The sequence below is a fragment of the Phaseolus vulgaris genome, chromosome 9, assembly GCF_051622355.1.
Source record: "Phaseolus vulgaris cultivar YP4 chromosome 9, ASM5162235v1, whole genome shotgun sequence".
Lineage (NCBI taxonomy): Eukaryota > Viridiplantae > Streptophyta > Magnoliopsida > Fabales > Fabaceae > Phaseolus > Phaseolus vulgaris.
In genome coordinates this window covers 39,335,269-39,360,385 of record NC_143506.1, presented here as the reverse complement: position 1 = coordinate 39,360,385, position 25,117 = coordinate 39,335,269, and the positions used below count along the sequence as shown (strand labels likewise).

The 25,117-nt window shown below is 26.8% G+C and overlaps 1 protein-coding gene across 1 annotated transcript; it reads right to left on the bottom strand.

Moving 5' to 3' along the window:
• Positions 1-6,021: 6,021 nt before the first annotated feature.
• LOC137821053 (topless-related protein 2) lies at positions 6,022-16,886 on the bottom strand. Its single transcript, XM_068625467.2, has 24 exons — positions 16,781-16,886; positions 16,460-16,639; positions 16,244-16,357; positions 15,709-15,867; positions 15,400-15,577; positions 15,212-15,305; positions 14,269-14,360; positions 14,053-14,179; positions 13,488-13,597; positions 12,678-12,747; positions 12,094-12,167; positions 11,922-12,017; positions 11,742-11,834; positions 10,931-11,058; positions 10,187-10,421; positions 9,951-10,109; positions 9,324-9,479; positions 9,070-9,180; positions 8,554-8,730; positions 8,331-8,459; positions 8,152-8,247; positions 7,280-7,462; positions 6,998-7,173; positions 6,022-6,201 (listed from the first exon to the last, which is right to left on the bottom strand). Exons 1-24 carry the CDS (start codon positions 16,858-16,860, stop codon positions 6,075-6,077), a joined length of 3,144 nt encoding a protein of 1,047 aa, XP_068481568.2. The 5' UTR covers positions 16,861-16,886; the 3' UTR covers positions 6,022-6,074.
• Positions 16,887-25,117: the final 8,231 nt, after the last annotated feature.

Sequence of the window (25,117 nt, the reverse complement as noted above, 5' to 3'; positions counted from 1 at the left end):
TCGCAATATATAAATAAATTAGTAATTAGGAACATCAACTTATAATAAATCAGTATATTTTTTTATCGCAAGAATAAATAAATAAATGTATCCCATTTAAGAAGTGATTTAACCCTTATACACAACACCAACTAGAAACATCCTAACACACCATACTACTACCAGAACTAACTTCCTTTTGAGACACCAAAAAACAATCAACCAACTTATACCCTTCATACGTTTCTAATAAAAAAAAAATATATATATATATATAAATTAGGGGTTCTAGACACCAATCCGAGAAGGAGAAACCTACGGAAAACAACTTTAATGTGATCCAACACCAAACCTTTAATTGTAGATTGGATTGCTACATCCACATTCTTTTAATTACACTACAAGAAAATTATTAAATAGAAACCAATTTTAAAGAAAAAAATAACTAGTTGTTATAGTGACTAAATTAGAGACAGTTTTAGAGATGAGAAGAATTATTAGTTTCTAAATTAGAAACAGTTTTAGAGATGAAAAAAATTATTAATTTCTAAATTAGTTTCTATTATTGATAAATAATTTCTAAATTAGTATCTAATTAGCTACCAAGATTTTAATTACCAATTAGTATTTAATTAGATATTAATTTAGAAATTATTTATCAATAATAGAAACTAATTTGAAACCAATAATTTTTTTAGTTTTTAAAACTGTATCTAATTTAGTCACTATAACAACTAATTATTTTTTTCTCTAAAATTAATTTTTATTTAATAATTTTTTTAAGTGTCAGGACAAAAATCATCCCTCCTGTCACTAAATCAATTTGCTTATTTCATTTTTTTGGTAAAGAACGACATGATGAAAGATTAAATGCAGCTAATTAGGTTTTCTTATTTAATTTGGAATTACATGTAGTTAGATCTGGCTTGGTGGAACTTATTTGAATCTCTCTTGAACCAGCTGTATCTGCTTGGGTTTGATAGCAGTGTGTGAAAAAGAAAATAAATGGAGAAAACCCTAACTTTTCAATTTCTTTATGAAGAAGACATTCAAAGTTCTTCCAATAATTGCTTTGCTTTTGTTTTTCTTCTCGCACCCTCTTGGTCAAAGGTTTACATATCAATAAGCCATAACCCTTTTCATACAAAAAAAATATGTGTAAAATATGGACCACATGCTCATATTCCATAGTTAAAATGAATTGTATCTAAATAAATTTTGAAGATGAGTTTATTTGGTGATGATAAGTGCATGTGGCCATGTCAGAAAATTTTAGCAGCAGAAGGTACGTGGTGGTGCAACTATGTCAGTGAAAGAGAAGGATCTGAAGGCGAATAAATGTGAACGTATCTGCATTTGTTGTGATTTATGAAAATGGACATGGCAAAGAGGCCACGTTCTTTGTGGGGAACAAAAAAGTTCAATGTTTTTTTATCAGAAAAATGGAATAAATTAAATGAAGATATTTCATGTATATCTCAATTTTTATATATAGCGAGTCAGAACTCGTTTTTAGAAGAGTAATGATGTATTGACACTCTGCTCCCTTATACAATATCTAATTGATGATATAAAAAAGAGTATTTTTATCATTTTATACAAAAATTAAAATTTTAGGTAAAGAAACAGGCTTGTATACTGAGCAAGGTTGTGAATGTATAATTTTTCTTCTCAAAACTCCTTACAGAGACCAAAACACATAAAACAGAGGAGCATAGTTGACAATCGTAAACAACCTTGCAATTCGTAAAAAAATCACTTAACATTTTCTATCAGATCTCATGCATATCGAAAACACATAAAACAGAGGAGCATAGTTGACAATCGTAAACAACCTTGCAATTCGTAAAAAAATCACTTAACATTTTCTATCAGATCTCATGCATATCGAAAACTCAAGACAAGAATAAAAAAGACGAGTAAGAGTGATTATGGAAAAGAGAGAGTGGATGGGGCCAACATGAAAAGTTCCACATAAGCAAAAGACATGAGAATCCTATAGGACTAAAATAATATTTGAGAATTGCATAGGTCGTTTTCTGCAACAAATTATTATTGGTGTGTGCAGAAAAAACCAAAAGACAAACATGGAAACTGAGCTTTCAGTCCAAATTAACCACATGCCATGATAAGAGTTAAACCTTATTCGGCTAATGCACCAATAATGAAGAGGACCTTGCAACAAGCCAAACTTGGCATCTCCAACTCAAGTACAACTACACTTCTATGTTTTCCTTTCTACTTCTATTATTTCAATCTCATCTTGTTTAAATCCTTCTTTCTTCACTTTTTATATATGTGTTTAATTTTGGGTTAAATATGTTTTCTATCTCAGTGTTTTCATGTGAAATTGAGTTTTCTTAGTCTAAACTTTAGGCCTCTACTTGTAGTAAGAAAATTATTTGAATAGGTTTTTGCTAGCTATTTTTTATGTAACAAAATTTTCAGTGTAGACTATGATGTTAAAATATTTCATGCTAACAATGACTAACGTAAATGTTATAATATTATAATATTATAATACAGTCCATGCTGAAGATTCGTTTGTTACGTAAAAAAAATACTGGTTAAGACTCATTTCAATAGGTTCCTTACTACAAGTATCTAAGAACGAAAAATAATTTTGCGTTATCGTTCAGAAGCGAAAAACATATTTAACTCTTTAATTCTGGAGTTTAACATGCATGTTTTTCTGTGAGCAATTTTTTACACTTTCATTTATTTTTAGTATTACTTCTAAAACAATTACAATAAAAGTTAACAAATTTATCTTATATTAAAGTATTTTTTTCTATTATGAATATATAATAATTTTAATGATTGGATGACAATATAAAAAGAGAAAATACGTTATATGTAAAGTAATTTTACATTTTCATAAAATTATAAATTACGATTTAATTGACTTTTAAAAAATAATTATCCTAAAAATCATTTGAATAATATAAACTCAAAGTTCATTGTTAATTAAACTCATAAAAACTCTTTATATTATCAGCACATATCTTGTTTATTTATTAATTTATTTTGAAAAAATGAATAGTAAAAGTGATATTGTAGAAGTTGTAAAAGAACATTTTTTGTTGTTCTATAGATAATTAGATACGACCAGGGAATTATGGGGAAAAAAAGATGTACTATACAAGGATAAGAAAGTAAGAAGAGACAGTAAAAAGAAAAAGTTTCCATGATGTTCAAGTTTGAATATGCACCTAAGAGTTAAAGTAAAACTCATGTTATTGTAGGAATTTTTTTTATTAGTAATAAATAAATAATAAATAAAAATTATTTAAAAAATGATTTAATTTTACTAAAACAATTATTAAATAAAAATTATTATTTTTTAATTATTATTTTATTATATTGACTAATATATATATTATTTTAAAATTAAAAAAATTATTAATTTTTAAATTAGTTTTTATTATTCATAAATTAGTATTTAATTAGTTAAAAAAAATTCTTATGAAACATTGTAAAAAGTTATAATTGTGGTAGTGATGATGTGGAAGAAGAGACATGATGGTACGAGAAGATCCTAGGGTTTACCTAGAATCTTTGTTCTGCTTTCATGTGGCATTTTAGATGTACTGTTGTGAAAAGGAGCAGTTAGTTTTTGGATGCAAAAGAGGTAAATAGTGTAGCAGTATAATACATATACACTCTTTATAATTCTTTTCGTACTATCATGCGTGGATTACATTCCAAGGAAAATCAATTCACACACTCTCTCTATAAGCATGCTCTACCACTACCACCTCTGGTCCACACTAAATATCTTTTCATTCTTATTTTTACTTTCTTTTCATATACAAAAATAACATTATTAAGATCAATCATTGCATCTGAAATATTGTCTGTTTTAGAGGTTGTTAGTTCATCATGATTTTTTTTGCAGAAAGGTTTAAAGACTACAACTATTTTCAATTTATAACAGCGGTTATATAGCTGCATGCATTTGATGTAGACGTAGCAAAACTCAAACAAGAAGCGACGAAGACAATGAAACCGTACCTCGAGCAATGCAAGAAAATAAACAAAGTAAAAGAAACAAAAAAGATTTATAAACCATTGGTAAAGAAGGAAGAGAGCTCGAACAAACTTACAATAACACGACAACACAATGAAACTCGCAGAAGAAGAGAGGAACATGGACAAACACAAATTACAAAGAAGAGAAAGAAAATATGAAAGTGACGCAGTTCAAATTTAGGGTAAAAAAGTCACAAATATTATTTTAGAAGAAAAAATAGGAAAGACTTTTGAAGTACATGAGTCTAGAAGACATGAAATGAAGTGTTGAAGATCCTAGAAATTAGAAAATGTAGTGGTGCACGTTTTGGGCCTAATAGCTTATTTGACTAGTGGCTTTTGATATTTTGGTGATGTGAAGGACCACACATGTTGAGTGTACTTGAAACACTTCATTTCACCATGAACGACAAACCAGTAAAACTACACATGTACAAGTTTGTCCAAAGCCATTCAAAGGATATATAAATGTACTTAAATTAGCATTTGAGACTATTCTTGTTCAAAGTTTCAAAATCATGAATTTGGGTACAAGTCCTTTTTGTAAAGTTAATTACAAAATTATCATAAGTAATTTTGGGGAGAGTAAAGTGTTGAAGATCTCACATCGACTAGAGATGAGAACAATTCATTGTATATAAGTGGGTGCAAACCTCACCCTCATGAGTCGGTTTTATGAGATTGAGTTAAGAAGTCTTACATCAAACTAGACATAACATTATATTGATATGTTGTGTGATGAATTTTTTATATAAAAAAATATGGTAAATTTAAAGCATTAGGAAACATCACTAGTATTTTATATATACAATCATATTAAATAATTAGTAGTAAGATTGATATTATCTTTCTCTCGTGTATATATATATATATATATATATATATATATATATATATATATATATATATATATATATATATATATATATATATATATATATATTATTATTATTATTTTTTTTTTTTTGAGAGGTCAAAACTCTGCAATTGACTACTCTTTATTGTATTGGTTTATTCTCTCTTATGAAATGTAGAGTTTTTTACTCACATTTCCCTTTTATTGTATTTTTCTAACACATCTATAGAGAACTCTAACTCATTTATCTTTTGTCACAAAAAAACATTAAATTAACTTCTAAATATTAAATATTAATTCCATTACGATAAAAAATTATTTTAAAAAAATTTAAAATTTAAAAACCATAAAATTATTTTTATTTTTTTAATTAAATAAAAATTTGTGTTAGTGTGAGTTTAGTCCATGTTAATAAAGTGTTGGAGGTTAACAGATTTTAGTTTAGTCGATTCTAATATGATACAATTTTTTAAAAATAAAAAGTAAAAAACAAGTGTGGACTAAATTAAATAAATTTTAAAATAAATATATTAGTGGGAATCAAATCGATACTATAGAAATATTAGCATAGGATACACGGATGCTAAATTAAATAAGTTTTAAAATAAAAAAAACATTACTGAAGATGAAATGGACAATAAATTAAATAAATTTTAAAATAAAAAAATATTTGTGAAGGTAAATTAACTAAATTTTAAAATAACAAACATCTACGAGAACTAAACTTATCATAAATTAAATAAAATTTGAAATAAAAATAGTTAATGTAAGCTAAATAGACATTAAATTAAATAAATTTTAAATAAAAAATTAATGTAAGCCAAATGTACACTAAATTAAATAAATTATGAAATAAAATATACTAACTGGCTCATGTCAAATCTAAATTAAATAAGTTGTAAAATAAATATTTGTTTTAGTGTTTATCGATGCAACTAGAATCAACTTAAACAACTTTTTAGTGACTCTAAATATTTTTATTTTTTGTATTTATATATATTATAGTTTTTTTTGAATAATTCTTAAATTATTTTGTTAAAAGAAGTCAATATATCGAGTATTACTGCTAAATCAGAAAAACATAATAAATGATGTATTGAAAATTTCAACCGAATAATAATATATTATGAACCTTTGTTTGAGAAGATAATGCATTACACCCCTCTATCAAAGTGACATTATTTTGTTCACACTATCAATATATGCCTTAATTTTCCCATTTCCTATCACACCCCCTAGGCTCAATAACCTTAATTGACCCATCAGAAAGCCCAATTGCAATTTGATCGGGCTCACCAGGATGGGCTGCAACAACAGTTGGATACACATTTTGCCTGCAAAAAAGGGTCAAGGATTAATTATTTTGGAGAATATGGATAGAGATCATGTAACAAAATTCATCTAGCTTAGTTTAATATATAAAGAAACTCTAAAATTCCCCCAACTACCAAAATTTCACCAAAAGGAACACCAATTAAACTTCTAAAGCATATATCAATAAACTATTTTAAGCATTGTAGTAAAAAAAAAAGAATTATGATAGAGGAGAAATTTTCTCTCCAATTCCAATTCATTTCTATAATATGATATCAATATATTCAATGGAGGAACATTTTTACAGAAGTTAGGAGATTTTCACATGAGCAAAAATGTTTATTTGATATTGGTTCTTGAAAAACTCTTAGTTTACATTGACTTCCTGATGTAATAAAGAGTAATTTACTAAATATCATATAAACTTTAAAAAACCACTGGTCGTTAAATAAGAGTGTGTTGATAGACATGTCAACATATCACTACTCTTCACATAAGTGAGATAAGTGAACAAGAGTTATACAACTATACATGAAATGATAAGATTAAAACTTGGAAAATGTTAATTTGACAACTGTAAATTAAAAGACACCAATTTAAAATTGCGATTCGACCAATACAATTTCAAAATTACTTTATTTCAGTAAAAATTATTTCTCTTTCCAGATGTAATTTGGTGCATGGTTGTCAACATCCCTCTTAAAACTTGTATAAAGTCATATGATCACCTAAAAAAATTCATGTTTTGTAAAAGAAATCACATGACATTATATATATCTGAAATGTAAGGAGATAAGTTATGAAGTGTTGGAAAACCTGATTATGGAGGGTTGATGTAGGTATGCTGATGAAGCCATACGACATTTGAGCTTGAGAGTGTTGGCATCAAATATTCCAATATTTCCATCCGTGAAAGTTGCATAAACTAGTTGGCCATTGCAGGAATATGTTGCACATGATAAGGAACCAAACAACCAGTCTTGAGGTACCCACTATAATCCAACATCAACATGTTACTATCTCATTTACAAGAACAACAACATAGTAAATTTAATCATCATAAAAGTGAAAGAGTGATTTTATTAAATAGTTGCTTACTCTTTGAATCAATTCCATTTTAAAAGCATCATATAATGCTAGTTGAGTCTCATGGCATACCAACAAGTGCACTTGATCATTGTTGAATTGCACTTGAGTATCACCAACATCTACATTCCCATTGTCCATTTGGATTGATATTGATTTCTTCTTATGCCATGAGTTCATGCTCCAAAAAGAAAGCTACAAATAAAACACAAAATAATTTCTTTTTTTTATTGTGAAGTTATAAATTAAAAATAGTTTAACAAAATATGAAATAGATTGAAATTGAATCATAGAGAGAATTAAAAGGATCATAAAGAAACTCACAAAACAATTATTATTAATAAGTTAACTTTAAACCTAACTCAACATCATAAAATCGACTTATAAGATGAGATTTGCACCCACTTATATACTATGAAATGTCCTAATCACTAGTCAATGTGAGATCTCAAACACACCCCCTCTCACACCGAGACTACCAACTCGTGCGTGAGACTATATATTATGGATGGTCCGATAACGACCCAATAGTGGATGACTTGATAAGCCCAACAAACAATTGCTAAGATAGGCTCGAAAATGGTTCTGATACCATATTAAGAAGTGAACTTTAAGTCTAACTCAACATCATAAAAGCGGCCTATAAAGTAAGGTTTGCACCCTCACTTATATACTATGAAATATCCTAATCTCTACTTAATGTAGGATCTCTAACAATTACAAATAGTCATAACTTGAAATAGTTGAAATAAAGTTAAAAAATAAAAATAAATATAATAAGATTATAAGATTTAAAAATGTAATGTAAAGCTCATACATTCATAAAGCAACACAACAATGAACAATACAACTAGTATTCTAATAGAAAGCATGGCCAAACATACTTGAGCATCTGCACCAGATGAAACCAATGTATTCAGTTGAGCTGAAAAAGCTAAACCAGTGATATACTTATGATGACCTTTTAATATAGATTTCACCTAAACAAAGAGAAAGTAAAATCAATATATGACTCTGGAAAAAAAATAGAGTTTAAACTCTAGAACACTTTTGAAGCAATTACCTCATTCACCCTAACATTATAAATGTGAATGGTGGAATCATTCATCCCGATTGCAACAATATTGTTATCTACAGGATGAAATGAGAGGAAGGTTGAAAGTGGTGGAGGTGACATAAACGTTGTCATAACCTAAAACAACACAAAATTTTCAAATAGGTAAATATGGTAAGAGAAAAATTACTATAATAACGACAAAGTATGTTAACATGAGTTTTGATATGACCTTAAAAGTCATCATGTTGAATAATGAAATTTTTGCTCCACATGCGGACATAACATAGGAATCATTCTTTGAGAGTGCCATGCAGGGAAATGTTGCTTTAGAAGAGTTTGGGACATCATTAATCATTTGAATACCATTATTTGGTTGCCAAAGTTGCGGAGCAACATTTGTTGTGGCCTTTTCAACAACAAACACAAGAAAATTTAGATCTTTATGTGAAAAATTGTATAAGAGGTAACAAAAATACAAGCATTACAAACTCAAATATACATATTATTGGCGTTTTCATTGAGATACCACGAGTTTGGATGGTCACGGATAAAACAACAAAGATATGCTTCTAATTCTCTGATAGTCTCTGGTAAAACATCAAAAATATGTTTCTGATCCTCTGTTTCAATGTTTCTGAGGATTAAAAGCATATTTTCACTGTTTTACCAGTAATAATCCTAATTCATGGTATCACTTTCTCACCTTACGAAACTGTGGTACAACACATACCCAAATAACAATTACCTTTCCACTTGGATTCAATTCATTACGACTCCATTTCCACAACCTCTGAGTCCCTTTTGAGTCCAAAGCAATAAGACCAACTCCAGAATTTGTGTAAATAAGGCGAACAACCTTGGCAAAAATGAGATTTTATGAAAACAATTTTTTATATTAAACAAAAACATATTAATTAAAAGTCTTATATATAGAAGGAAAAGTTATAGGTAATATAAATTAAGAATCTTATACAGAAAAGGAAAGGTTGCAGGAAATACCTTATTAGTGGGATCGACACTATCAGCTAGTATAGTCATTGTTTGACACTGAAGGGGGTTAACTATTTCTGTAATTTCCCAAACTTTTGACTTGTGGGATGCAAAATCAATATTTCCTTTCTTCTCTATGCCTCTAGCCATTGAATCAATTCCATTCTTCAAAAATAAATAAATAATAATTTAGTGGGACACTTATAAATCTAAATTGAATTAATATTTGCAATATTTTTTTTATCAACAAAATAAATAAATAAATAAATATGAACTACTTAAGAGGTGGTCCAATCCATATACATATCAATAACTCTTTTCCTAGATCATGTAATTTTGCCAAGAACCTAGCTACCTACTCATAATCAATACCAACATCTAGAAAAAAACAACATCGTCAAATCAAACTACTCAAACTAATAAACTATCAAATGTTTTTTATCATAAGCAAACAAGTCAACGGATTCAAACACCAATCAGAAAAAGAAAAACAATCAGAAGTAAAATATTTGCAATCATAGATAACTCAAATATTTAATTTGTTGAGGTTGTTGAACACACTAATATAATAATAAAAATAGATAATGACATTTATTAAGGAAAAAAAAGATAGAGGATGAATAATGTGAAATAAACCTTTGTTCCAAGTGGAGCTTGAAGTGTTTGATGAGATGGAGCTTCAATGACCCTAAAGTATTTAATGCCCTCGGAATTAGAAAGGAGTTTCAAACCACCATCTGATGTAGTAACAACAAGCAAACTCCCTTCCTTGTTGAATCTCAAACGAGGGAGACTCTGATACAAGAACTTAACTGTATCAAACAATGTTATGAAAATTGCATCCAAAAATGGAAAGTAGAAAGACTACTCACAGGAAGACCACCCTCAGCATCTGTACTGAACAGAAGATTCACATTATCCATATCCCAAAACTTAATCTGATTATCTTCACCAGCAGCCAGAAAACGATCCTTTGCTGTGTCAAATTGCACAATGCCGTTAGATTTCTTTCTAAACCCAACATATGTTCTTTTTTGTACTCCTTCTCTTTCATTCCACTCAACTAGGAAAGAATCTCCATCTTTACTTGTCCCACAAGAGAACAATCTAAAATAGAAAACAAGAATCACAACTCACATTATAATTGTTAAACAAGAATCACAACTCACAATATAATTAACGCAAAATTAGTTTTAGTTTCTAGTATAAACTTTAGTCTTTAACCTGAATACTTGTAATAAGAAACTATCGAAATGAATCCTTACTAATGTTTTCTTACGTAATAAACGAATTTCAACATAACTATATTATAATATCAATGTCAATAATGAATCAACGTGAAATATTGTAATATTATGAAAATTTGTTTGTTACGTAAAAAACTACTAAGAATCAATTTCAATAGTTTTCTTACTACGAGTATTCAGGATGTCTAAAGTTTAGAGTAAGATAAAAAATAAATAAATAAAATCTAAAATTTGAATCAGGGTCAAAAACCAATTTCACCACAAATTACTTTGACAATAACATGTTTAAAAAAATCAATAAAAATAAAAAATAGTACAAAATTAATGAGATATATTTGTTGGGCTAATTAGTTCTTCTTCTTTTTTTACCTATTTCCGTCAGTACTATAGAGCATTCTGGTGCACCAGTGTCCAGGAGCATCATAGTCCAATCGAGAGCCCAGGGCATCATATAACCATGCCTTGATTTTCCCATCAATAGAAGTTGAAAATATAAACTGCATGTACATATTACTTCATAATTAATAACACTTAGAACAATATTAAAGAATAATTTTTCAAAGGCATACAAAAGTATCATGCTAGTTCCTAGAAAATGGGCTTGCAGTATATTCCACAAGCTTAATTTTTTTATAATTCTTACTTTATTAGACTACAAAAATTCCACATTTAGGTTTCATACTTTTAGTTTGAAAATTTAGTTTAACAAACAAAAGTATCAGAGTTTAGAATTATTTTATCAATAAAAATAAATAAATAAATGTGAACCACTTAACTTTTATACAGAACAAGACACTACTAACGCAATCTTTTCCTTTGCAACTTGCTAAAATCTAACAAGACTAACGATAAAGCAAGCATCACAACCAAATGACGAGCCTTAGACATAGTGACAAATACCTCAAACCCAACCTACTTAGACAAAAGTCTTTGAAGTACACCGTCACTTAATAAAAAACATAAAAATCAGAATATTATTCATGCATCAATAAAAAAAAAAACAGAGAAAAACAAATTTAACTATGACTCAAGACCATATCTTTAGTTGTACACAAGATGTTCCTATTCTATTGATTATGAAACTAAGATTGAAAATTTAAATTATAAATAATTTAGGATGATAGCTAAAGATGAATAAAAGAAAGTCCACCATGTGATAGAGGGATTTTAGGGCTTTTACCTGAATATTTTCCTTTTCATGAGGACAAATAGAATAAATAGGTGCTTGATGTCCTTCAAAGTTAAAAAGCTTCTTTCCATTTAAATCCCATACCTATAACATTATTTCACAAAAATAATAATTAAGGATAAATTCATTTGGCTAGAAGCTAATACACAACAAAAACCACTTGTTAATTACCTTTATTAACTTGTCATCTCCACAAGTTATAATACGCAATTGCTTGTTCAAAATAGAAAAGGCCAAGTCATTAACACCACCAGCATGAGCATCAATCTGTAGCCAAGAATACATCAGTAAAAAATTACAAAAATTATATTAAATTTTTATTAAAATTGATCTCAAAACATGCCTCTAAAAACGGTCGTAGGTGATTAGGTGCTTGATAGACATATAATTGAACCAAATGTTTTCTAAAAGCAACCCCTGAAAAGAAGAAAAAATTTATTATTAACCACTAATTATGAAATAAATATCACAAAAAATTTCATTAAATAACAATCAAAATTAAAAATAAAAATAATTAGTCACTATATTAACTAAACTAGATATTTTAGATATTAAAAAATTGTTTATATTTAAAACGAATTTTATTATTAATAAAAATTTAAAAAATAATTTTTAAATTGATATTTAAATTAGTTATGAGAATTTTAACTATTAATATTTTATATTTTAAATTGGACTCAATTAATTTTTAGAGATTAATTTAAAATCTAAAATATTAAGTAGTTAATGATTATACATCAATTTAAAAATTAATTTATAATTGTTATTGATAAAAACAATTATTTTATATATTAATAATTTTTATAATTTTTAAAATGATGTCTAATTTAATTTAATAATAATTAATTATTTTAATTTCTAAAATCAATTATAATTTAACGATTTTTTTAGTGGAAGTAGAACCAATTTTTATTGAAGCATACTTACCAATAAAATTTCCATCACCACCCCATGCTACACGACTAACGGATACAGAAGGGTCTTTCAAAATTTTATTCTGTAGAAAAGTCAAATTCAATAAACTCTAATCACATAAACATATTGTCACACTTTAAATAAATACAAAATTTAGTGTGCAATTTTTTTTTAATCATCAATGAAATAAATAAAATTCAGTGTGCAATAAACAAATGGAATAGAAGACGATAAATGAATTTTTTTTTATGAGGAATAAATAAATTTTTTCTATGACTTAAACAATTCCAAAAGTACATTAATAGTAGAGACAATTAAATTTTATACCATTTCATTCCCTCTCATCATATATCTTTTACCATAAGTTCAAACACAACATTAAAGCTACTTCAATACATATTGAAAATATTGACCTTTTCATTCTAATAAATAATAAATACAATTTCTTTAGATGATAAAAAAATGGTCCACATATTTTTTTTTTCATTTTCATAAATTTTCTTTACGAATTTTGCAATATATAATACATAAAAATTATGACATGAACGACACCTAAATAGGCTTATTATTAAGAGCATACATGATAAAAAAAAAAAAACTTACCCTACATTGATAATTATCTTTAATAAGAACCATCTATTTTATTTTTTTTTATAAAAAAAGGGTATATTTGTTAATGAGATATATATTTGTTTAAAATCATGAAAATATAAGATGGTAGTGAATAAGGTAGGATAAACAACTAAATTATTTTCGTAAAAAGATTTAAAAAAATATAAGTTATCTATTAACAATTATGCAATTTGAGAATGCAATAGAAACCTGAAATAAGACAGAACAAATAGAAATATTCCATATTCTGAAAGGATTTGATATAAGCCTTTCTCGATGCCTTGCTTCCCAAAGTGAAATTTCACCGTTTGCACAACCAACTGTTTCAAAAAAGTTAATTTTCCAGAGTTAGAATTGAAAATTATTAGAATATAAAGTAATTTCTATTATTAATAAAAATTTATAAAATAGTTTTGAAATTAGTATCTAAATTAGTTACTAATATTTTAGATTCTAAATTGGTCTACTATTACAAAGTGAACCTTAAGTCTAACTCAATCTCATAAAACCAGTTCATGGGATAAGGTTTGCACCCACTTGTATACAATGAAATATTCTCATCTCTAGTCGATATGAGATATCTCCAACAAAAACTATTTTATAATTTTTTATTAGTAATAAAAACTACTTTAGATACCAATAATTTTTTTAGTCTTTAAAATAGTCTCTAATTTAATCCAATAATAACTAGTTATTTTAATCTCTAAAATTAATTGTAATTTAATAATTTTCTTATAGTGATATAAGAGATTAAAAAATTTATTTTTGAACCTACCAGCAAGTAATGAATGAAAAGCAGGATGAAAATCCATGGCTGTAATTGGTGAACCTTGTTGCAATGTACAAACAACAATTCTAGGAAGATCATCAAAGAGTTGTTGAGGTGGAGCATTGTTTGTACCCTACATACATTATTAAAAATTTTACATCATACATATGAAAATCCAATTGCATGGAAAAAAAAAAAAACATGTCAAACTTTTGTAAGTACCTCTTCTATATGTTGTGTAGTTGGGATCTGTGTCATTACTTGTTCATGACCATTGTTTGAATGATCCAACATTCCAAGAGTATTAGGTGCTCCTGACAAATTCAACATTGATCAAACAAACATTGCAAAAATTAATCATCCAATACTGCATAACAACATGCACAATATAAGGATTATATACTATTAATTTTTTTTTTATCAAGAATAATTAAGTTGATAGAAGTTGAAATTACCCTACAAGAAAATCATAAAATAAAAATCAATCTTAGAGACAAAAAAATAATTACTTGCTATAGTAACTAAACTATAGACCATTTTAGAAACTAAAAAAAATGGTTTCTAAATTAGTTTCTATTATTGTTAGATGGTTTCTAAATTGGTATCTAATTAGCTACCAAAGTTTTTGCTACCAAATTTAGAATTTAAATAATTGGTAGTTAAAACCACCTTGGTAGCTAATTATATACCAATTTAGAAACTATTTAACCATAATAGAAACTAATTTAGAACCCAATTTTGTTTAAGTTTCTAAAATGGTCTCTAATTTAGTCACTATAACAACTAATTATTTTTTGTCTCTAAAATTGGTTTGTATTTCATGATTTTCTTCTAGTGTTATATCCACTTAAGTATCAATATATATAATGGAAGAGAGAAATCAAATTATTTCTCACACTTGAGGAAAAAATACACCAAAGTTTATTAAATGGTAATTAAAAGGATAATGAAATATGTTTCTAGCAAACAACCCTCCCATTCCATTCATCCATTTTTCATTAGTTTATTTTAATAAACTTGAAAACAATTAATGTACTAATATATTGACTTTAAAGTCTGATTATAGTTTTCACCCCTAATAAACATCTTAATTAGGGAACTCAATTAAAAAATCTTAAACATTTTAATAAACATCTTACACCATTAGAAATGAACTGAATTATACCTTGAGGTATTTGGGAAGATGTAGAAGGAGTCCCATTCAATGTCCACCCAGCTAAAGCATTAACATTAGAAACAGATTGGGATGGTGCAAATGGCTGCACAAAATTAAATAAAAATGTTAGATATAAATATAATATTTTTAGTAATGGATAATTAAAATTAAATAAATTAGAGAAATTACATCCATACCCTAACATGGCCTCCAAGTGAAGCATAAGATGAAGGATTTATTACTGGTGCAATGGGAATGTTGACAGAACTACGTGCAGTGGATCCATTTGCAGGTGAACAACAATGGTTAATCAATAAAGTTTTAATCTCTGGACTTGGCATTGGATTCTTGCATAATTGATGCTGCCAATTCAAACTAGATACAAAATATTCACAACACTTCTCAATCATTAATTATCATAAACCATTGTGAAAAATTAAGAAATTTTGTGTGATGTTCAACCCATTAAAAAACAACAAAAAAACTGTGTATAATAATTGTATTACCTTTGATTAATCAAGGTTCTTAACCGAGATGGCCTAAATGATGGAAATTTAAGCTTATCTTGAAAGTGAGGATTTGCTTGAATTAATCTCTTAAGCTCTAATATCAATATATTTCGAGCTGTTTTAGTATCACCATACTTTGACAATTCTTCATTTTCCCTGAATTCAATCAAAGTTCATGTTCATAATGAAACAAAAGAATAAAAACTCTGAAATTCTCAATCAATTATATCATATTTTTTTTTATCAACAAAGAATAAATAAAACAAAATGAGACACTTCAGGGTGTCTCAACCCTTATACAAATAATCTCAAACAAGATTTTTATCACCCAACCAGTTGGAGATCCAATAGGCATTACAACACATCAACCACATTAACATATACAAGAGCACATCAATATACCCTTCAAAGGAACACATTCTCAAAAGACACAAAAGTCCAACAACTAAACTCAGTCTTTGCCAACAAACAGAAATAAATCAAACAGAAGTAAATCAAACATCACATAAAATAGCAACATATAAATATTTACCTAAAATCATTAAGGGTTATAAGATTTGTGATCTCTTTGAACAAATATTCATTGAATGATTGAAAAACTTTCAAATCATTCACTAGAATTTCAACCGCTCTAACTCTGTCTTTCCTGAATGAGAACATGGAAAAATGTTAAAAGTTTATACCATTACACATCAAGATATAATTGAACATAAACTTTGACGAGTAATTAGAAAATGACATCAATAACCTATCTAAAGCTTCCAGATATTTTTGCTTCCTAATCTCAAAGAAAATCATCATGGAGTGTTGATTTTCATCAACTTTTGTAAATCCAAATAGGTATTTCTCAACATTGTCCCACTCTCCAGCCAATACTTTTTCTTCAAAATATTTAACATTGAAGAACAAACCTGTTTCTTGTTCTAACCTGAATCCAAATAACAGACAAAAAAACACATTTTCAAATGTTAATTCATCATACAAGCTACTCATCATATATGGTGATACAAGAACATAAAGAATAAATTAATAAACAAATTTTGTGTGTATCTGAAAGAAAAATCTTTACCTGTGCATAGTATCTTTAAAGTTCTCCTCCTTAAGAAATTGAAGAATGAGAAATACCACTTCTTGGTTTAAAGATAACATTTTCGCCTCCAATCGGTGGAATAAAAAAATTCCCTAAAAAATACAAGGATTTAGAACTAGGGTTGGAAATTGAACAAGAAAAAGCAAATAATAACTTTTAGGTACTAAAGAAACATGTAAGGATTTACAACTAAGGTAGGAAATTGAACACCAAGAAAAATACTAGCTTTTTGATACAAATTATAGGATTGTAAGAAGAAATTATGAGGTTATTTTCCTCTTTTTTTTTGCAATTGAAGAAAAAAACGATAGCGTTTTTCTCAGGCGAAGTGGTTATGGAAAGAAGTAGAGACGATTTATAGGATTTTGTTGTCACATTTGTGTATTAAGTAGTGAAATGAAAATTTCATCACAAAAAAGTAATACAAAAAGTGAAAAAAAGAGGAAATTACCAAGAAAGAAAGGGGTGGAGACAGAGAAATGTGTGTATAGAACTAGGACTTTTCTTTTGCTTAACTGAGAACTAGGTCTTACTTCTTTTGATGAGATTTATAGTGATTTTTGTTTCACAATTGTTCTCAATGATCTATCATACAAGACATCGTACTTATATACACTAGACGGTCAATATGGTCATTGTTGATAAGAAAACAAAAAAATGACAATGGATTGACACATTTGTATATCATTGGTCAAAAACACTACATCATTCATTTGTTTCTTTTCTAAATTATAATTACTTCTTTGACTTCTTCACGCGTTTTTCATTTTTTTCTTGTTTAACTGAACTAAACAATAATAACAATTTAAACAAATATATGACACCTATTAAATAATAGTAAAAAATATCATACTTTATTTAAATTTTTTAAAACTTAATAGTATTTTAATCAGCATATTAAATATAATAAATACTTTTTTACAACATTAATTATATTTTTATTTCATCATCGTTTTCTTTTTTATATTAATTAGTATCTTTCTCGGTTATTTTCTTATGAAAAAATAATTAAGTTTAAATTTATAAAAAAACATAACGGTGTGTTTGAAAGGAAAATTATTAAAGGATAACTATTTTTATAGAGAATTTGAAATGGTTTATGATAAAATGTGTTGTTTTGATAAAAAATAAATAAAAAAATTGAATTCTATAAAAAATTAAAACTTTGGTAACTAATTAGATATCAATTTAAAAACTATTTATCAATAATAAAAATTAATGTAGATACCAATAATTTTTTAATATCTAAAATAGTATCTAATTTAGTTAATATAGCAACTAATTATTTCACTACAATAAAAATCAATTTTAGTTGCCAATAAAAACGGGGAGTTATAAAAAAGAAGTCACTAGCATGGGTGAAGTCTACTCAAGTTGGACACCAATAAATGTCAAATATTTTGTCCACAATGGAGACCTTTAACTCACTAAAAATTATTAAAATAATAATAATAAGTTAGCGTATAGAATGAGGACACAAAGTAGATGTAATCAAAAAATAAGTTGCAAAATGATACTGTGTCGAGAATGGGAACACAAAGTGAGTACAAGTTAATATTTTATAATATTTAACGTAGGTCTAGGAGACACTAAGGTGACGTGTACGTTTATTGTCACCTTAGACCATACTAAGTTATTTAATGAAAAAAAAATATTAAAACATTTTTGTCTTACATTTTCATTTTCTCACACTCTCAATTTCTCATTTATGTGTCACTTTCAAACTCATAATTCTGAAATTCCTCCCAAAAACCCTTAAGTGCATTTTACTCATGTTTATTTCCTAGGTAGTGTCCCCGATGGCGACAATTTACTCACATTTGTTTTCTCATGTAGTGTTCCCAACTGCGATGTTAAGTTTAATTATTGTTGAAGATTCCAAATCGACTAGAGATTAAGACATTTCATAATATATAAGTGGATGCAAACCTCACCTTATAAGTCAGTTTTATGAGGTTGAGTTAAGCTTAAAGTTCACTTCTTAATATGGTATCAGAGTCATTTCAAGCATATCCTAGCGATTGTTTGTTGGCCTTATCAGCTCACCCCCTATTAGGTTGTTATCAGACCGCCCATTATATATAGTCTCGACGTGAGGGGGTGTTGGAGATCTCACATCGACTAGAGATTAAGACATTTCATAGTATATAAGTGGGTGTAAACACCTTATAAGCTAGTTTTATGAGATTGAGTTGGACTTAAATTTCACTTCTTAATAATTATTTAATTTTATATCCATTTTAGTGTCCCTCAAACCTACGCTATAGTTAAATAATATATTTTTCTTTATGTAGGCTTAGCCTACACTATCTTGTAAATTTGTGTCTCATTGGAGGTCGTCTCTAATGCATAGCCACCAAGAAATTAACTTTCATTTTTATTGGGACGTTAAGCCTACACTAGCTCTATTAGTTTATTAGGAGTGACATTATATATTTCTGGAAGTTAAAAGTGACAATAAAAGATTCTTTTTTGTAATCAAGTTTAATTGTAGAGGAACCTTTTGAGAGTTTCTTGAATAAAATTTGGACATAACCCATAGTTGGAGTAAACTCTTATAAAATGTGTTTTCGTTACTCTTTTGTTTTACTTGTAAACTTTCTATTTTAACAAATGCTTACACTTTTGTTTAGCAAAAAATGTTTTATCAAAATTCAAAAGTATAAACATGCATTCATTTAGAGTCTCTATCACTATTAGAAAAATCATTAAATAAAAAATAATTTTAGAGATAAAAAACACAACAAGAAAGAATGATGGTAGAATTCCCAAAAGAGTGACGCAAATAATAAAAGAGAGACGTTTTGGGAAATTTTGTACTCAACATGGCTCTCTCGACAATTAATGTAAGACTCATTCTTTACCAAACATTAATTGTTTAGTAGATAGAGCTTCAAGATGTGAATTAATGAATTTTATGAACACATACTCTGATTAAAACCAAATTTGGATACACATGTGAGATTATGATAAAAAGTCATTCGTGGCAAAAAAAAAATTGTTGTTAGGTGCTTCTATTTAGATTAAAGAACATGAGAAGTACCTATTAACGGATAATGTATAAAATATTGAACAAAATGTTAGGTATGAAGGTTGAAACTTATATGGATGGTAGGGTCATCAATTTAGGAAAATTCGATCATTAAATGTTTAACCCAACAAATTATTTGACACAATATATCAATATCAAGTGAAGTTAAATTTTGAGAAGTGTGCATTCACTTTAAAAGTTAATAAATTTATAATATCCATATTAATTTTCAGACAAATTAGTTGTCATCATCAATCTGTCATCACCATTATCACCAACATATAAGCTCCATAGTAACAACTACCACGTCACCATCACCATTAGCATCATTGATTTTGTCATTATCAATGGCATCACCACCATCGTTGTTATAATAATTTATAATTATCTTTTTAACTTTTGTTTTCAAACACAATTACTTTATTTTTTATAACCTCAAATAATACAATAATAGAAATATGTAAACAATTAAACAATCACGTACCGATTCATCTAGAGAAATGATAATTTTTAAGAATTTTGTGACAAAAGATGGAATAAAATTTTGATTGTTGGTTTGTTCGAACAATATACTTTTTTTGCTTAAGTGAAATGAGCTTTAGATGAATTTATTTAAGTAAATGACACTTTAATGCTATGATTTCACCTTCTTATGAAAGAACAACAAAATTATTTCAATTAGTAATCTAATCTCAATTCCTTGGTTCCATGAATTTATGAATAGAAAAAAAAGTAAAAAGTAGTTATTCTCACTCTAATGAGAATAATCTTCAATCTAATGACAATTTATATCTAGTCATAATTAAAATGTAGTATAAAAAGTTTTGCATTCAAAATAAAACATGACTTCCATTTTCTCAACTCCAATACTTCTGAGTGTGTTTTTACTCTCTTTTCTCTCACTTCTCACTTTTGTCAATTCTTCAATTTCTCATTGATATTTTGTAATCCTCCATGGATATCTTTGATTAAGAGTAGTAGCTGAAGTGGAACACATAAGGAGGAATATTTTGTAAACTCTTATATCATAGGATATTCCTTAATTTTCATGGAATATTGTACAATTCAAGAGTCACCAAGAGACACATGTTGGATAAAATTCATAAGTGTAGAAGTCACATGAAGGGTTTCTAACCAACGCATGTCACTTTCATAAGTGTAATGTTGATTGTAACTACTTCACATAACTTTCAACCTTTCCATGTGTCACATGTTTTTTTTTGGAAGTTTAATTATGATATTTTCAATAATACAAAAAGTGAAAAAAAAGGAGGAAATCACCAAGAAAGAAAGGGATGAAGATAGAGAAATGTGAGTATGAAACTAGGACTTGCTTTTTTTGATGTGTTTTATAGTGACTTTTGTTTCATAATTGTTCTATGTGATCTATCATACAAGACATCATACTTATATAAAATAAACAATTAATGTGGTCATTGTTGATAAGGAAACAAAGAATGACGATTGATTGAAACATTTGTATACCATTGGTAAAAGACACTACACCATTCATTTGTTCATTTTTCTAAATTACAATTACTTCTTTAACTATGCAGTGATATATCATACAAGACATCATACTTATATAAACTAAACTATCAATGTGTTCATTGTTGATAAGGAAACAAAGAATGACAATGGATTGACACATTTGTATATCATTGGTAAAAAAAACACTACATCATTCATTTTTTCATTTTTCTAAATTACAATTACTTCTTTAACTATGCAGTGATATATCATACAAAACATCATACTTATATAAACTAAACTGTCAATATGGTCATTGTTGATAAGAAAACAAAGAATGACAATTAATTGGTACATTTGTATACTATTCGTCAAAAACACCACATTATTCATTTGTTCATTTTCTAAATTACAATTAGTTCTTTGACTTCTTCATGCATTTTTTTCATTTTTTTTCTTGGTTAATTGAACCAAATAATAATAATAATAATATATGAAAATATATGACACCTATTAAATAATTATAAAAAATATCTTACTTTAATTAATTTTTTTAAAACTTATTAGTATTTTAATTTGCACATTAAATATAATAAATATTTTTATATCATTATTAATTATTATATACTTATTAAAATACTTTTTTACAACATTAATTATATTTCTATCTCATCATTTTTTTTTATATTAATTAGTATCTTTCTCGGTTATTTTCTTATGAAATAAATAAATAAGTTGTCACAGAGAAAGAGGCTATTGTTGAGAAAACAGAAAAAAATTTAGAATGGTCATGTTTGAGAAATTTTGTACACAACATGAATCTCTCAAGAATGCATGTACTCAAGACTCATTATTTATCAAATATTAGTTGTTTGATAGATGAAACTTCAAGAAGTGAATTATTGATTTTTATGGAGGCATACTCTTAAAACGAAATTTGGATACACATGTGAGATGATGATAAAAAGGCATTCTTGACCAAAACAACAAATTTTTGTTATTAGGTGTGATGTTATTTGGATTAAAAAACATAAGTACTTATTAATTGTTAATTTATAAAACACTTAACAAAATGCTAGGTTTAAAGGTTGAAGCTTATATATGGATGATAGCAAAAAGTCAATCAATAATTGGTTAACTCAACAAATTATTTGGCACATTATATTAATATCATGTGAAATTACATCTTAATAAGTGTGCATTCAATTTAAAAGTTAATAAATTTGTATTGTCCATGTTAACTTCTAGACAAATTAGTGGTTATCATCAACTTAAGATATCATCATCCATATGTCATCACCATTATCACTAACATATAATCTTCATGGTAACAATTATCACGTCACTATCACTCATTTTTTCATTATCAATGAAATCACTACCACCATTGTTATAATAATTTATAATTATCTTTTAATCTTTGTTTCAAAGATAATTAACTTCTTTTTTTATACCCTTAAATAGTACAATCATGAAAAACATGTAAACAATTTGAAAATGAATAATGGTGTACCAATTCATCAAGAGCATTGAGATTTTCTTAGAATTTTGTGACAAAATAGAATAAAACTTTAATTGTTAGTTTGCTCGTAAATGACAAATGAGCTTTAGAAGATTTTATTTAAGTAAATGACACTCAAAGACCATGATTTCATACTCTAATGAAAGAAGATCCAAATTATTTCAATTAGTACTCTAATATCAATTCCTATTGATCCAATGAATTTATGAATAGAACAAAAATTAAAAGATACTTATTCTCACTCTAATAAAAATATCTTCACTCTAATGACAACTTATATCCAATCATAATAAAAAAAGTAGTATAAAAAAGTTTGTGTAAGCAATCTAAAACATGGTTTCCGTTTTCTCAACTCCAATACTTCTAAGTGTGTGTTTGCTCTCTTTTCTCTCAAATTTTCACTTTTTTCAATTCTCCATTGATATCTTAATTAAGAGTTGTAGCTGAAATTAAACACATAACGAGGAGTAATATGATGTAGTTTCAGTAACTTCTAAACATTTTTTTACATTCTTAATACAAAAGTTTTTACTTTCGCAACTAGAAAAATTATAAACAGTATTTTTTTATAAATTGGTTAAAAATTTAGCGACCAAATTTTCAATCACAACAAATAGTCACCAAAAATCAATAATTATATTTTAAATTTTATTAATTTAATTAATAAAAAATTATTTGAAACTGAAAATGATGTAAATATGATTGAAAAGGAATCTAATAACTTAATGAAAGAAAAAAAGTAAAGGCAAAAAAGAAAAGAATAAAAAGGAAGTTTAAGTGGAAATTCACAATAAGCAGACTAAAAAAAAGTGAAAGAAGATGTAAGGAAAGTCTCAAATTTTGTAAACTTTTAGATCATATGATATTCTTTTATTCTCTTAAAATATTCTATTGTCCAAGAGTCACCAAAAGATATGCATTGGACGAAATTCATAAGTGTTGGACGAAATTCGTAAGTGTAGAAGTCACATGAAGAGTTTCTGACCAACACTTGTTCCTTTTGTAATTATGGTTGTAATTACTTAGCATGATTTTCAACCTTTTCATGTACCACATAAACTTATTTTAAGTGTAATGATGAAATTTTCCTTAATTTTAGGAGCTAGACTTACATTTTCCTAATTTCAAAAAAATCGTTCGTGTGTTAGGATTAATTAGGAGTTAACTAAGTGTTAAACATAAAATTAGTTGAATTAACTTCCTAATATTTCTAAACATTTAAGAGGTGTCTTTTCCTAATCAAAATTTGTTTAGTAATATATAGTCATTGTTATAAAAAAAAAATTATGTAACAATAATAATGTATCTTTTGTAGAAGTTATCTTGCCAAAATTAGGTAGTATAAATATCAATACAACCACTCTTTTGGACTATATGGTTATTATTAATAGTATCTTTACATGTTTAATATTTAAATATATGTTATATCCTTTTTAATGTCTCTGAATTTTAGAATTCTCGATACATAATATTTGTATAATACATCATTTGGATTTCATTCAACTACATGATTCCCAGTAATGATCATCTATTTAACTTAAGTGCAAATAATATATGTAAATAACTAATAATTGGTTTCATAGCTAACATGCATTATATTTTATTAGTATGTAAAAGATTCTGACACTTAAGTAATCACATCATATACTAAAACGGCATAAATATTAGCAACTTCAATAGCCAGGCTCCACAAGTTTTCCAGACAAAAAATATAAAAATAATAATACAGAAAAATTAGAGAACTCACATCCATCTTAAATATATCATACTACAACAAAATTATTAAATAAAAAATAATTAATCATTATATTAACTAAATTAAATATTATTTTAAAAATTTAAAAAAATTATTAGTAATTTCTATTATTTATAAAATTTATAAATTAGTATCTAATTAATTATTAAGATTTTAACTATTAATTATTTTAAATTTTAAAATTGATAGCTAAAATCTCAATATCTAATTAGATACTAATTTAAAAATAAGTTAATAAATTTTATTAATAATAAAAACTAATTTAAATAAAAATAATTTTTCTAATCTTTAAAATAACATCTAATTTAATTAATATAATAATTAATTATAAGTGTCTTCACAATGTATACAAGAAAATAGGAAAATGAATGTATATGCACTATGAACTATCGGCACTTTTGGTGGGTCTTTCTAGCCCAATCCAAATGAATTTGGGCCGAAATACAACTTACTAATTAATGCAGCCAACTTAATCACTGTCAATAAACCAGAATCGTTGGAGAAAAGCCATGAAAATTTCATCAAGTACAAGTAGTA